The 15,712-nt window shown below is 59.4% G+C and overlaps 1 protein-coding gene across 1 annotated transcript in view; it reads left to right on the top strand.

Annotated features, from left to right (window-relative positions):
- Positions 1–15,712, top strand: part of CHCHD6 (coiled-coil-helix-coiled-coil-helix domain containing 6) — a 120,526-nt gene that overhangs the window by 73,104 nt on the left and 31,710 nt on the right. Inside the window, exon 5 of the mRNA XM_074344171.1 lies at positions 3,622–3,705. Coding sequence (XP_074200272.1) covers positions 3,622–3,705 — 84 coding nt within the window. The remainder of the gene's footprint in view (positions 1–3,621; positions 3,706–15,712) is intronic.

Genomic DNA, 15,712 nt, shown 5'->3' on the forward strand with positions numbered 1-15,712 from the left:
GGCTGAACAGCTGAAGAGTGGACGTCGGTGGAGACATTGGTGTGGGGAAGCCAGGTCCAGAGCAGGGGTCATGCAGAGAGGGAGGGGCCAGGGCACCTGCACGGGGGTTGGGGGTGGCCACAGCAGGCCGGGCACTCTGCTCTGGGGACGGAGGGCAGTGGGGCTGGAGCCTGAGGTCCCGGCCCCAGGCAGAGGGCTGTCCACGAGGGGCTGATGCCCCACTTCCAGTTTCTCATAGGGAAGTCAAAGCGTTTTTATACAGATATTCTGGTTTTGTAGATGCTGGGGATTGAGTCAATTAAAAACTGAACCAAGCTGCTCCTGCCCCCGGTTCTTGGATTCTTTAATCAGTGGAAACTGACAAGGGGCCAGACAGGAAGTTCATGCCAGGCTCTGCTGCGGCTCGTGCTGCAGCAGCAGGAGCCAGACGAGGAGCACGTGCCCTGCGCCCTCCCGGGGGTGCGGTGGGGGGCGGGCTTGGGTGGCCTGCGCCCCCGTGGTGGTCTGTGTGCAGGGGTCACAGTACCTGCTTCTGCTCCCGGCACCTCAGAAGTGGCCGCTGCGTTTTGGCCTTTCTGTGTCTTGGTTTACGCTTAGTCCCTTATGGTTTCTTTGTATCCTGTTGCTGGAGGAGACAGTTGTCCACACGCGAGCATGGCAGGTCTCAGCCTGTCTCAAACCCATGCCACCTCACAGGCCAGAGCAGGACCACGGTTCACAGACCACAAACAGGACTTTCTTTCTGTCCCGACCCAGCGTTTACCCGTCCAGCAAATGCTCCACGACCTCCCTGAGCTCAGAGCTTCAGACCCAGAGGTGCGGGTCCCTGTCTGCAGTGCCAGGTGCAGAGATCAGGACTGGGACCAAGCAGCCCCTCCTGGCTGGCTGCTCCGGAGGAGCTGGGGGACCCTGGCTTTCCCAGGCAGGCGTCCAGCATGGCCCATTAATCCATGTCACTGCTGCTTTTGTTGACTGGGCCCTGCCATTCCTCATCATTTCAGGAGACTTCTGTGGTCTCTGCTTTTGTTACAACCAGGGTGACGTGTAGGTGGCGTTAAGAGGGAGTGAGGCTGCAGGTGCTTGGGCTCCAGTTGCCCACGGCTTGTTCTCTTCCCTCTCCCATTGTCTCGGCGGCCGTCTGCCCCGGGGCCAGGCTCTCCTGTCCCCCGGACGTGGGCACACAGGCGGGTCTCAGTGCTGCAGCCTGTGCGAGTCCACGCCTGCAGCTTCCCTGGTGGAAGGCCGTGGGGGCCGCAGAGAGGCCTGCGGGTCTCAGCAGACGGTCTTGTGACAGAGCGTTTGTCAGAGTTTTCTGAGGCATCAGTGGCTCCTAGAAAACGTGCGCTGAGTAATGAGGGGCAGAGCGGGGTCCGAGCTGCCCTCTCTTCCTGGCCCTGGGGTGGCTTTGTCAGGGATGCTAGACCAGTGGCCTGGCCTGATTGCTCATGGACTCTGAGCAGCTGGACTTGGTCCTGGGGTCAGCATGCTGCCCGGCTCCAGTCCCCGCTCTTCTGGGCTCTGGCCTGGAAGGACCTGTCTGGTGGTCGTGGGGGACCTGCTGCAGCCCTCCTTCCGGGAGGCGTGCACCTGTCTGAGCTGACTTAGGAGGGGAGGGGAGCTGCCTTCTCCAGGGACACTTTCTCCTCCGGACCCAGAGCAGGCACATGGTGCATCCCAGGGCCCCCACGTTAAGGGGACGTGGCCGCAAGCTCTCGGCCACCCTCCCAGGGACCGCAGCTCAGAGACATCACACACCCCATCCTGAGTCTTAAGCATTGTTGGAGCCAGAGTTTGAGCGTCTCTCTTCCTAAAGACTAGCACCCTCCCCTCCCTCAACCTTCTTGTAGGAGCGCCATTCTTTTTATTGTTACAGCAGATGTTTACCACGTGGCCCTGGGGACAGAGCCGTAAACACAGAACCTTCCTGACCTCCAGGAGCTTACAGTCTGGGCGGGGAGCAAGTCTAGACCGGGGTTGCTGGTGGGAAGCGGCAGATTTAACACTCAGATCTAGTTTTTTCTGCCTCCAAAGCCTGCTCACCTGACCCCGACTGTATACCATCTTTTAAAGTAGAGCGCATCGCCGAGCTGAAGGAAGGGGTGGGGGGCGCATTTAGACCCATCGCGGCAGGGGTGGTCATGTCCCTCAGGTCTCTTTCTGTGGGTGTGACTGCTGCCTTGTGACTCCAAGAAACGCTACCTGGAGCTTGTGGGAAGTGTGTTAACTTCTGCCCATCCCAAAGTGGTAATTCAGAGTCTGTACTTCATCAGAATCCCAACTGAATGTGCTTTGACAGTCTGGGAAGCTGTTGTAAGATGTCTCAGTGGCACCCAGTTTAGTGATTAGCCAGTGATTTTACGTTATCCAGACACGCGGTCCAGGGTAGGGTGATGTGGGTCCAAGGGCCGTGAGGCTGGTGAGCTGTGCCCCTAGCCCAAGTCGCTTTGCCTGAGTATTTTTTGAAAGCACTGCACTTAGGACCGTTAACTTACCTCTGGGATACGGCATTTGCTACATCACACTTTTTTTGAACGTAGAACTTGTGTTCTTAGAATTTTGGAATTTCTCTTATTATTTTCTCTTAGCCTGTGTGTTACGTAGGAAGGCATGTCATGAAACCCATTTTTAACTTTCTCATCGTTGACTTGTAATTTAATTACATTTTCATCCGAGGAGTGGTCCGCGTGACACTGCCACACTGAAGTCTGCTCATTTATCCTCGTGGGCGGGCCCAGAAAGAGGGGTTGACTTTGCAAGTGTCCCAGTCAGCTCTGAAGAGAATGCAAGCATTTATTCCACGTGGGAATAGAGATTCTCGAAAGACGTTTACTGGTTCTTTCTTGCTAATTTTAGTATCCAAATCTTCTAAGTCCTTACTAACATTTTCTCTGCAGTCCTAGGAGAGGAGCATTCGACATGCCACCGATAAGTGTGGTAACGCGCAGGTCTTCTGTACAGCTCTTCAGCACGTTAAGGAGTCTCCTTCTGCTACTGGTTTACCGGAGGTTTTTTTTGGATAAATGGGTGTTGTATTTTGTCAAATGCTGTTCCTGCATCTATTTGAAGTTGGCGTGTGACTTTTCCTCCTTTTGTTTGTTAATGTGGCATGTGGGTGATTTTTGTACATTAAAGCTACCTTGGGCTCCTGGTAGAAATCCCTGCTGATCATGTGGTGTCATCTTTTTCACGTTATCGATGGACCTGGTTTGCTAATTGTTTAGTTAAGGATTTTGGGGCACCCCTGCTGCTGGAGCTCAGAGCCTGAGACGGGCAGGATGTGGTCCCAGAGGACAGCTAGGCGCTTCCAGACCGCGTGGTGACCAGGCCCTGCTCCCCCCTCGTAGCTCTGAGCTCTGGGGTGGTCACTTAAGCCTCTCTGTCCCGTCGTCTGTGATGGGGTCACAGTGACCCTGCCCGCCTCCCAAGGATGGTGGGCAGCACGTGGCCCTCAGCAGGGTGGTGGTTCTGCGGTGTCCTCCCTTGACAGTGCGTGGTGGCAGCACAGTGGGGGGTGACCCCCACACAGCGCGGGTTTCCCTTCATAAGTCCGCATCGTTGCAGCCCCAGCCCAGCCCCCTGCTGCCCGGCTGACAGCTGACATGGGCTCTGTTCTCTTCCCAGGCCAAGGAGCTGGAGAGCCGGGAGGCAGAGCTGAGACGCCGCGACGCCTTCTACAAGGAGCAGCTGGGGCGCCTGGAGAAGCAGGTGAGCTGGTCCCGCAGGTGGAGTCCGCACTTCCATCGCCAGCCCTGCTGCTGTTTGGGAAGGAGCGACAACAGCGTGATCCCCGCTGTGAACACATGTAACCTCGTGTCGCTGACATGCTCCTGGGCATTGGGAGGTCGGAGGCACCATCTCTGTTTTCCTGAGGTTGAGCCTTCAAAGTGGGTGAGACTCAGACACAGATGGCCTGCCCTTGCCTGAGCGACTTGTGAAAACTCACTGGGGGACTTGCTTACTTTTGGGGGCGATTTAATCTGTTGATCGTGGCAGTTTTCCAAGAAACGGCTTAAAACATGGATGGGGATGGTTGGGAGGTTAAAACGCATGGTTCTCCCTCTGCCCGAGGTGGTGGCCGCAGGACCCCAGCTGCCGGCTGTCGCTGGCAGGCCCTGGAGCCACGGTGTGGAGCTTTGAAGTTGAGGGCCTGCCCGAGGGCTTGGCTTCCGCAGGCTCTTCTCCAAGCTGGTCACCCTGGAGCCAGGCAGCAGGGGCGGGACGGGCTGCTCCGGCTCCCGGTCACCACCCCCCCCCCATGCGCCCCTGCCACATTCAGGCGGTGCCAGACCTGTGAGGTGCGCCATGCGGAGGGTGGCCCTCGCGGCCCTGGCTACCTGCAGCTGTGACAAGGACTGTGACCTGAGCCCGCGGCGGGGGCAGCCCTGACAGCAGTGGTCCTGTGGGCCCGTCCTCTCTGGGTCCGGCTCCTGGAAGTGTCTGGGGTAGGGGGGCGGTGAGAGGGACGTGGCCTCGGGGCGTTTCCTCCTCCCTAAGCCAGCGGGGGAAGGAGCGTCCCTGGCTGAGCGCCCCCCCTCCCGTCGCCCTTCCCCTCTATCCCCAGGTCAGTCCTCACTCCTCCACATGCAGGCGCCGCCCTCCTGTGAATGGGGCTGTGAGTGTGTCCCGGGGATGCGCGGACCGCCGACCCCCAGACTCCAGCACTTTGCACAGAGGCGTGCCCTGGCGGGAGGTGGGGCTGGGGCACGCAGGGCCCGGGGGTCTTCTCAGGGAACTTCTGCCTCCTGGGGCACAGCGTCTGACGGCCTCCTGCAGTAGCTATTGCTTTTCTGTTTTCATGAAAGTTCTGCTTCATTTGTTGAATTGCTCAGACCCAGACACTCTGCTTTCTGCGCGCACGGCCCCCGGCCCTCTGGCCATCCAGCTCCTGTTTATTTCCTTTTAAGCTTAGAAATTGATGGTGGAAAGCTGTTCGTGGGCGACTGGGATCAGCTACCCGATCGCCCTCGACCCCAGCAGCTGGGGTGGGGGTGCGGCGGGGTCAGCCTGGCTGCAGGCCTGGCCTCGACAGGCAGGTGCAGGAGAGCCTGCAGGGTCCAGCCAGCTCTGAGGGCAGGGACATCCTGACCCCCCTGCACCCAGACGGTTCCTGGGAATCATGGTGCGGGAACCACGTTTCGTCGGGCGCCCAGGCTTCCCGGTCTTTCTGAGCCGCTGTTCCTCGCGCCCAGACCACCAGACCTGAGTGAGTAGGTTTCTCCATTTCACTGCGGAGGGAGGCGAGATGCTGGGCTCACCAGGGCCCTGTGACGGTCTTGGACCCCCAGGAGCAAGCCGGGAGTGATGTCCAGCACCAGCGGGAAGCAGAGGGCAGCGAGCAGGGGGTCTCTCCAGCCACAGCGCAGGCCATGCAGAGCAGCGAGGGGACTGGCTGCCCACCTGGTGCTCGCTGGCACCTCGGAGGCCCCGTGCTGGGCGTGTGGTGGGAGAAGCTGTGGTACCTCTTTGACCAGAAGAGCCACGGCCCCGAATCTCTCGCCATCTCGCCTGGGCTCAGGGCCGAGGCTCGGTGCACTGGGCCATCTCCCACAGGAAGTGTCCCGGAGTGGGCCCCACGCTCGCCTTGCCAGAAGTCAGCTGTCCTGGGCAGGGGCGACCCTGTGCACCACCCTCCCGCAGAGACCTGCGGTGCTGGTGGCCCTGCGCCCCGCCTGCCTTCTGCCTCAGCCTGGGTTCCTGGAGGGGCAGCGAGCAGGCTTTGGGGCCCAGCAGGGCTCAACCCTGGCTCTGCTGCGGGAATGGGACAGCCTGTGACTTGAGCAGGTTGTTTAAATTCCACAGCCTTGGTTTCCTTATCTTTGAAGCAGGAATTTTAAGACGGACCTGCCAGTTGCCTGGGGGTGAGTGGTCACTATTGCAGAGCAATCACAGAGTAGTGGGCAGACCCGCTCGCTAATCCCACGTTAACGTAATCCTGCCCACTGCCAGCGCAGGGACAGTTGGGATAGTTGTGGCTCCTGCCTCCCAAAGTCCACAGTCCAGTTTGGAAGGGGAGGGGACGTTGAGGATCAGGGCCCAGAGGGGAGGACTCCTGAGACCCACTTCCTGTGACCAGAGAAACCCCAGCTCTATGGAAATGGCCTCAGAGCTGAGGGGCGAGGGCATTTGGGGGCCTGGCTTCACGGACTGAGAGGGGAGGGCCCCCCTGACTGTCCAGCACTGGGGTGTGAGTGGCGGCGCTGCCCCTGGTTTTCCCTCTGCTTCTGCTCAGACCTTCTTTAGGGGCAGCCGTCCCTTGATCCCGCCAAGCCTGCAGCCTTCTCAATGCTGAAACTGAACGGCCCGTCTCAGTGTTCGGGGGTGTCTGAGGAAGGGGACTATGTCCAGGAACTCTGCTTCACAAGAGAAGGGGGGGCTGCAGTTGCAGCCCCAGGCGACCTGTCTCACACTCGGTGGAGCTGCTGTGGGTACAACAGGCACCAGGTGTGGCGGTTCAGCCTGTGCCCCAGACGCTGCGGCGGGGTTGGGGATAGCCAGGCAGGGCGGCCCTGGAAGGCTGTCATCTGGGGTCCCCAAAGCTAACGGAGCCAAGCCCCGAGGCCTGGCAAGTCTGCAACCCACAGAACACAACCCTGCTTCACCCGGGGTGCACTGCAGGATGTCCTGTGGATGAAGCAGCTGGTCCTCACTGGAGGCCTGCAGGAACGAGCTGATCCAGCCACACACACGCTCGAGGCTCAGGCCAGCGCGGGGGCGCGTGGGTGTGGGATGGCCCTTTACAGGAAGTCCGAGCGTGGAAACTGCTCTGAGCTGTTAGAAGGTGGATGGCTGGCCCCTTTGGAAGGCTCATGGGTGGGCGAGGGCCCCTTCCTTAACCTGGGTGCTGGTTACAGGGTGTGTCTGGTGATGGGGGCTTGCTGGGAGTGTTCGGCCGGTTTTGCCGTTTTCTGTGAGAACATGACACTCAGTAAAGAGTTGGCGATGCAAAGCCTCAGGCACCAGCAGGCCCCCCACCACTCCCTTTTCCGCACACATGAGGCCCTGTGTCCCCAGGCCCCCGGGTCTGTGTTCTAGCCCTTGTCACACTGTCTCGTGGCATCTCCCCTCCAGCATCTGAGCTCAGCGTCCTCTGGGTCTGATCCATCAGGGGTACGTGGGGTCTGGCAGAGAGCAGGTGGCCAGTAAACGTGTGTGAGCAGAAAGGTGGGCTTCCAGGAGGAGGCGGCTTCTGAGGGCAGAGGGCGGTGTCCTGAGTGGGCAGCTTGCTGTGTGTCAGGGCAGCGCCCCGACAGCGATGACCAGGCACAGATTGTGGAGCACTCTCAGGGTGGCTCTGGCCTCATGGTCCCCCAAGGGAACTGCAGTTTCCTCCGGAAATTCCAGGTGCAGGTGGGGCCCAGGGATCAGCATTTCGGTGAGCGGTGACTAGCTCGCTAGCTCGCTAACTAGCAGGCGCTCTGACATCTGAGGAGTGCTGGGCTAGCGTCCTAGGTAATTGCTGGGCCCCCGGACCTATTCCCGGTGGCCCCGGTCCCGAGCGTCCGAACGCTGACGTCCCTGCATGCGTTCTGCCCAGGGCGAGGCTTCGGCCCAGCACCTCGTCTCCTTGGTGAGCCTAGGTTTCATCCCCATGTCCTAAACCTGCAGGATGAGTGAGGCATCCATCAGGTGGGGAAGGTGAGGGAGGTGCCAGGAGAACCGAGCCCACCAGCTGGGCCCTGCAAGCGGAGGGACGTGGCGTTTCCCGCCCGGTCCTCGCCGGCCCTCCTCTCTGTGGGCCTCGAGCAGGTGTGCTCCAGCTTGTCTGTGCTCTCAGGGGAGGCTGGGATGGGGCCGCCCGCTGCTCTGGGCAGCTGCATCTCCTCCAGGCAGATGTGCTTCAGAAATGGAAATGGCCCCGGGCCGCGTCCTCCTCGTCCAGCTCCCCGTCCCACACTCAAGGCGGCCGTGGAACCGAGTGCCTTGGTCTGTGCTACACTCGCTGTGGGTGGAGGGCTCGGCTACACCTTGTCCTGCTCCCGGGCTCAGTGACAGTGGTCATGGAGCAGGTGAGCCTGGAGGAGCCTTAGGGACAAGAGTGGTTGTGGACTCAGGAGGAGGAGGTCCAGGGTCGGGGTGCAGTGGCTGAGAAGGTGGCGGGGGCGGTGGTCTGCGTGAGGCTCAGCACCCCAAACAACGTCCTCCCGGGACGAGGGCCGTGAACTCGTCCCCAGCTGGACGATTCGGGGTCTGCCCGCCCGGCCCTCTCCCTGTCCCTGCATGTCCTAGACTCAGTCCTATGCCTCCTGCACCCCCACTGCCCCGTCACCTGTCACCTAGACGAGGGCATCGTCCCTGGCAGTCCCTGTGTCCCTGTCCGGATTCCTTGCTGCTTTGTCTGAGCTTCCCCGCCCTGCCTGACTTCACCTGCTGGCTCCTGCGTGTCCCTCGGACTCAGCCCTGCCTCTCCTCGCCAGAAGCCCCTGTCCTCCGGCCCAGCACAGGGTTTCCCAGTGTTTCCCGTGCTGGCCTCCGCAGCCGATGTCGTTGGCTTCCTGCCCTCAGTGACCTCCAGGTCAGGAAGTGATTCACATTCACACATCACAGCACCGGACGTCCAGAACGTCCAGAGAAAGGGGGAGCGTCCTCTGTGCTCAGCACCCCACTGCCGGCCTGGAGGGCTATGGCCTGTGAGCCTGCCCATGCGGAGGTCAGCCGCAGCTTCCCTTCAGGACAGAGGCCTTCCACCTCCCATCAGCAGCAGCTCAGGCGCCCCCAGGCCCCACGGACGTGAAACAAGGTGCAGACGCACTCACATGCCCTCGAGAGCCGTGGGCGATGTCACGGGAAGGGCCGTAGTCTTTAAAGACCTCTGGGCCGTGCACCTCGCCCTGTGCCATTTGGATAAAGCAGCCAGTTTGGAGGCGTCTGGTGCTTGATGCCCGCAGTCCCCGGTTCTGGGGCGGCACCAGCAGGCAGGCTGGACCTGGCACCTGAGCAACAGCGCGTGAAAGGCTTCAGGCTTCCCGGCTTGCTTGAAGTGCTTTGGAATGTGAGGAATTCTGCCCTGGATTCTCAGCAGGGAATGTAGGGCCCAGCCTTCCCCAGCTTCCTGGGGGAACGCAGGCCGTCCTGGTTCAGAGGGCCGGGTGGTGACGAGAACTCCAGCTACTGGTGAAATAACCAGATCCCGCAGGACTGGCTTGCTGGTTGCCAGCGGGGGCTTTGCTGGAACTGCGGGACCTGCGGGCACCTCTGTGTCCCTGGGGCACCTGGCAGGCGTACTGGCCTCACACCCACTCTGTCCACGCCCCGGAGGCACGGTTGTCTGGCCCTGAGGCAGCTGTTCACCAACCCTGGGGCCACAAGCGGGGTTGCTGGCCTGGGATGGGGGTGGGAGTTGGGCAGAGCCCACAACCCTGGGAGCTCACAACTCTGGGAGCAGCAGCAAGGTGCTGGGGGCAGAGTCAGTGGCGTCCGGGTCCTGGATTGCTGTGTACAGTGGGCTGTATGTGGTGGTGGTCCTCTGTCCTTGTCACTTTGGTGTCTGTGTTTGGTGACATTTGAAGGAATGTGGTAAAGTTCAGTTGTGACCACTTTCTGTTTTCTCAGCAGTTACAGGAAACATCTCAGTTTCCTCCTGAATGTGTGATCCCAAAGCTGTAGGCAGAGCGTCCCGCGTGGGCAGCTGCCCCGGCGACCCTCCACGTGCCGGCAGGGACTTCATGGGGCGTGAGGCCACTGCACAGAAACTGGCTCTCAGCAGGCTCCAGCAGGAACGCTTGTCCTGTGAGACACGGCCTTGTTTCTTTAGGTCCACTCTCGGTTGTGCTAATGACGGAAGGAGAAGTAAGAACAGGAGGAAAGTCTGAAAGCTCTGGTCAGTGAGCCAGGGAGAGGGAGCGTGACAGAGAGGCCTGAGCAGTAGGGCAGGGCGAGGCCGGGCGTGAACGGGCCCAGAGAGGAGAAGCACACGGACTGCAGAGCTAACTCGCTGGGCTGCGAGTGGCTAACTGCTGCCCAGAGTCTCAGCAGCGGAGACAGAGGAAGAGACAGATGCACGCGAACCTCCTTAGTTCTCAGGAGGAGACTGGGGACGGATAAATTAGAAACGAGGGAGGCTTGTACCTGCAGGTGGGGGGACGGGCTGGGAGGACATGGAGCAGTGGGGCATCTCTGAGTACAGTTTCTATGAATAGTCTGAGTTTTGAACCATGTTAATATTTTGCTTTTTCAAAAATTAAATCAACAAAGATGGGGTTAAGATGAATACAGGCAGAAGTAAATGAAGCTAGCTACCCGCCGGCGGGGCCACCCGGCCGAGGAGCAACCGGGTTAGTGCAGGAGGGCTTCCCGCGCTCTCCCGCTCCTTCCCGTGAGGTGCGGCTGAGAACCCCAGAAGTGTGGGTGCAGGGCCAGAGGAGGGGGGCCGGGGTGGGAGCCTGGGCTGGAGGGGCTCACGGCCCCACCTAGTGACAGGACACAAGCCCAGGCCAGTGTGCCCGGGCCCCGCCTCGTACAGACGGCTGCCCAGGGGGCCTCCCGGTCCTCCAGATGGAGGGGGTCCCACCAGCCACACTGGGGATCAGGTGAGAGCCGCCCTGACAAGTGGCCCCAAGAAGTGTTCTTCATCCTGAGGGGCCAGAGATTCCCTTCCTCCCCCCAGGGACCCCAGGTGGCTCAACAGCGTGATGGAGGTGGCTAGGGAGCACTGGCCTGGGGAGTGGTCCTCATCCGTGGACAGGAGAGTCCTTTCTCCCACCTAGAGACACCAGTGCCTTCTCAGCAGCTGACAGGTGTGCTGGATGGAAAATCATCAAGGGCACGCGAGGTCGGGGTGTGCGAGGTCGGGGTGTGCGAGGTCGGGGTGTGCGAGGTCGGGGTGCAGCCGCCCGGCAGGGCCTGGCTGCCCTGGAAGGACACTCCAGCAACAGCCGTGTTCGCGTTTTTAAGCACCTGTGGAACCAAAATAGTTTATATCCTGGGTCATAAAAGAAACCTTAAATTTAAAAGAATTGAAACCAACATGTGAAAATGCGTGGGTTACAGCGTAAGCAGGGTTGAAAGGGAAACTTGCAGCAGTAAATGCTTCATTAGAAAAGAGGAAGAGTTTCAAATTAAAGATTCTACCTCAAGAAATTAGAAAAAGAAGAGCAAAATAAACGCACAGCAAGCAGGAGAAAGGGAACAGGGGAGGTGGAAAGAGAAAATACAGTCCTAACAGGAAACAGTTGAGAGAATTAATGACACAGAAGGCTGGTTCTTGGAAAGAATGAGTAAAATCGATAAACCTCTGTCTAGCAAGACTGACAGAGACAGAGGGACACACGTCGCATGAGCAGCAGTGAGACAGGTGGTCACGCACATCCCTCGGCCACCCCTCCGGGGAGGAGGTGACCCCACCAGCAGCTTTAGGCTCGTAAATTCAACGATGCGGAAGGAATGGACCAATTCTTCAAAAACCACGAACTACTAAAACTCAGCTGAGGTGAAGCTGATACACAGAGTAGTCCTGTGGCCGCGAAAGACACGGACGCCACGACTGTAAACCTCCGGGAGAGGGAGTCTCCAGGCCCAAGCGGCTGCTCTGGAGATCGCTGCCAAACACGTAAAGAACGGAAACCAGTTCTACACAATCTCTTCTAGAAAAAGGAAGCCCCGGGGAGACTTCCCAGCTCACTTTATGCGGCCAGTATCACCTTGTCAGACAAGCAGTGTGACCAAACCAGATGCAAGCGAAAACTGCAGACCAGGTTTCTCATGAATTTGGACACAAAATCCTCCACTAAATATTTGCAAACCAAAATCAGCAATGGATGAAAAGAATTTTTCTTTAAAAAGAATAGAGTTATATACCATGTGTATATAAAGTGGGGTTTTTTTCTGGATGTGCAAGGCTGGGTCAGTGTTTGAAAATCAATTAAATCCATCATGTCAAGTGAAGGGGGAAAAACCATATGGTCATATTAACCGACAGAGAAGTATTTGACAAAAATCAACAGCCACTCATGATACAAAAAACAAAAAAAACAAAAAACAAAAACAAAAAACAAAAAAAATCCCCTCAGAAAATCAGGACCAGAAGGCGGGAGCTACCTTAACTTGTTAAGGACCAGGCACTGGAACCCCGCAGCTGTCACCAGGGTAAGGACGGGATTCTGAGCGCCCTCCCCCTAAGATGGGGACCAGGGCATCTCCACTGTCCCTCAGGGCACCAGCGAGACACTAGCCTCTGCAGTAGGACAAGAAAGAGAAATGCAGGGCTTGTGGATTGGAAAGTAAGAAGTGGAACTGTCCCTGTTTTCATGTGACACCGTCATCTGCTTGGAAAGTCCTGAGGAATCAAAACCAAAACCAACCGTGGCACGAATAAAGGCACTCAGCACGCTCGCGAGACCCTAGACCAACACATGAGAGTCAGTCGTGTTGCAGACTGCTGTGTTCTGACAACATCTGGACGCTGAAATTAAAACCATCCATAGCAAGTGCCATAAAAGGAGAAAACGATGCAATGGACCTCATCAAAATCACAAGCTTTCGTTCTGTGCAAGACCCTGGGCGGAAGATGGAAAGAGAAGCTATGGACGGGGGAATGTGTTTGCAAACCACACACCAGACAAAGGCCTGGGATTGGAACAGAAAGTGCGCTCAGCTTGCCAGCAGGAAAATAAATAAATAAAGACCGACAGTCCAATTAGGACAATTAGCCGAGGGGACACAGATGGCAGGTGGGCACATGAAAAGACACCCAGCCTCGTCAGCCAGTGGCTGCGCAGCTCAGCCCGCTGTGTGCCACCCACACCTAGATGTCAGGAGCGTTCCAGAGATGATGAGGGGTGTGGATGTACTCAGGACAGAGGAGCCGGCCAGAAGGAGGGCCCCCGAGCCAGGTTCGGGTGCCTTGTCTGAGCAACACAATGCATAATGACAGAAATGGGTTATAATGCACTGCATTTTAAGGAAAGAATTTGAGTCCATTCTGATACGAAAATATATGGAAGCAAAGGAGGAGAAGGAAAGGGAACCTTTCTTCACAGAATGACGACCGCTAACCGCAGAGACGGTTATCAACAGCCTCTCCTTTGCTACTATCATAATGATAATCAATTCATTGAAAACCATGAACTGATGTAAGGCTGACGGGGGCTGGACTGTCCCGTGGTCTTACAGCATCGGTCCTCGGAGTGTGTTGTGGGGGAAGGGCGGGCAGTCAGCCGCTCCCACGCAGCAGGTCACCTCGGAACGGCCGTCATTAGGGTCGTGGGGCCTGTGAGCCGGGCACGCAGACAGGGCACAGGACGGGCCCCCTCTGCTTCCTAAGGTCCGGACGACTTCCCGTCTGGTGGCTGGAACCATCTAGAACTGTCTTCCACCCCGGCCTCTGGCAGTCAGTTGGGACTTCCCAGGACTGTTGGCGGGACGTTCACACGTGTCCCCTCGGTGTGGGCTCTCCAGGGTCCCAAGAGAGCCAGCGTTTGTGATCTTGACTCCAAGGCCCTGTTGTGTCTCGTTGGCAGTCACAAAGCTGCCCCCGGGGGCGCAGGAGGGGTGTGGCATGACCTCGTGTGCCAACCAAGCACATGCATGGGAGACGTGCCGGCCGTCCTACGAATGGGGCAGCCTGTGGCCACCACCTCAATCCCTCACCTCAGTGACGGCACCCACCAAGGATGTGCTGTCACCTGCAGCTGAGCCGAGCGTGCGGAAACAATTGTCCAAACCCACGCGGAGGGACCTTCTCCAGAACAGCCGTCCTGGACCCTAACCCAGCATCAGTGTCCTGAGAGGCCAGAGAGAGGGTGGGGACAGGGCAGCTGGAGGGTCAGGAGGAAGCAGGTCAGTGAGGACGTGCCCGATTGAGCCCCAGATTTAAGGGCTGGTGGTTCTTGGGACAGTTGGAAAAAGTCAAATATAGGGCACATTTTAGAAAATGATTCTCCTGCTGCCATGAAGTGTCCCGGCCGTGGTGGTCGCCGCGTATTTACGTAGAGAGTCGGCGTCACCTGGCTCGTAGGAGATGCTGCCGGAGGGTTTGGGGGTGAAGGGTCCTGACCGCCAGCTCTCAGCAGAGATGGGCGGAACCCCGTGGATGATGGATCTGGGTGAAGTGGGTCTGTCTTTGGGTTGCACACACAGGTTTGAAAATGTTCAGGATGAGAACCTAGGGCTGGAGGAAGCCTGCACACGTGTCCCCTGAGCAGCAGACGTAAGAGTTCTGGGAGGATGGAAGGAGGCAGGCTGTGAGGAGGACGAGGCAGGGGAGGCAGCCAGGTGCCGCTCTTGGCGGGAGACGTAGAAGGTTCCTTCAGTGCGGAGCTTCACCCTCCCAGCAGAGCCCGGCGGTGGGGGGGGGGGTGCGGGGCGGGTGGAGAACGCAATGAGGAGGGCTTGGCCGCTCCCCCGTGGACTCACTAGTCCCCTCCTCCTCCTCCACCGAGGCTGCCTCAGTTCCCACGACTCCCTGAGAAGTGACCCCCCCCCAGTGCTTGCTGGGCATAACTGCGTTTCTGTCTCTCTGCTGGCACAAAGGGCTCCAGCAGCCAGGGGCTCTGCTCCCCGGGACAGGGCAGCGTGGCCCAGGCCTCCCCTCCACGCAGGGTCCCAGGGTGGGACCCCCCCGCAGCCCGTGCTGACAGCAGTGAGGCCCGTCACTGGAGACGTGTCCCATGACAAGTGACACTGTAGAAGGCCCTGTATCTCCACCCCTCTGCACTCACCTGTGTCCTTACGGCCTGGGCTCACACCGCTGCCAGCTGCCCTCTGTACGTTTCCTCGCCCTTCCGCAGCCTGCAGAGCCGTCCAGTCTGGGACAAACGTGCTCCATGTCCTGTTTCGTTTTCTGGAGCTCAGGTGGAGGGCGAACCTGTTCCCGAGTGTCCCGGTCGCTTGTACGTGAGGCTGGCTGTAAGGGCACCGGCTGGGAGGCTGGGACCCCGAAGCAGGAGCAGCCCACGCGGGCGGGCAGGGGTGTGGACGGTGTGGCGTCTCCCGAGGGTGGCCCTGGGGAAGTGGTGGCCGTCGGGCTGGGCCGAAGGGCCCTGGGGGTGACCCAGGGTTGCGACGTCAGTCCTGAGTGACGTGGGGGCTGCCGAGGAGTCCGAGCTCCTTGTCTGCTGTCTTCCCGCCTCTCACGCCCCTCGTACCAGTGCACCGTGCGGGGAGGGAGGGCTCCCCACCACGGGGGCCTGCAGGGGGCCCAGGGTGGCTGATGAGGGGAAGGGAGCCGCTCCGGGAGTCCCTCCGGGTCCCCTGCCCCTGCCAGCTCACCAGGGGGGCCCGTGTCAGCCCCCTGAGCCCAGATCTTGTGCAGGGAGCTGCTGGTCCCCCCACTGGGGTGGTGGTCGGGTGGGCTCAGCTCCCTGGGAGAGCAAGGGCCTGGGGCCGCTGGTCCGGGGTCCTCCCTCTGCGTGGGGTCCTGGCCCCTGAAGGCTGACCCTGCCCCGTCCCGCCCCATCGTCTCAGAGCCGGCACGTTAATTTCCTGCCAGGCCAGCAGTAGTGGTCTCGGCAGCTGCGGCCCCTCAGAACCATCTCCCTGCAGTCGTGAGGCATGTCACCCAGTCCCCCACAGGAGCCCACGTCCTGTCTAACAGGTGGCCTCGGCCTTCCCTGCCGCCGGCCCTGTGACCCTCGAGAGCGGCTGCTGCGTGCTGCTCGGGGCCAGACCATCTTGTTCAGTTTTTCTATGTGTCTTATGTACGGGGTCACTCCCGGTCTTCTGAGCCGCTCTGACGCGTGCTGGCCCTGCCCCGCGGTCCCCTTCCCACCCGCCTGTG

The sequence above is a fragment of the Camelus bactrianus genome, chromosome 17 (assembly GCF_048773025.1).
Source record: "Camelus bactrianus isolate YW-2024 breed Bactrian camel chromosome 17, ASM4877302v1, whole genome shotgun sequence".
Taxonomy (NCBI): domain Eukaryota; kingdom Metazoa; phylum Chordata; class Mammalia; order Artiodactyla; family Camelidae; genus Camelus; species Camelus bactrianus.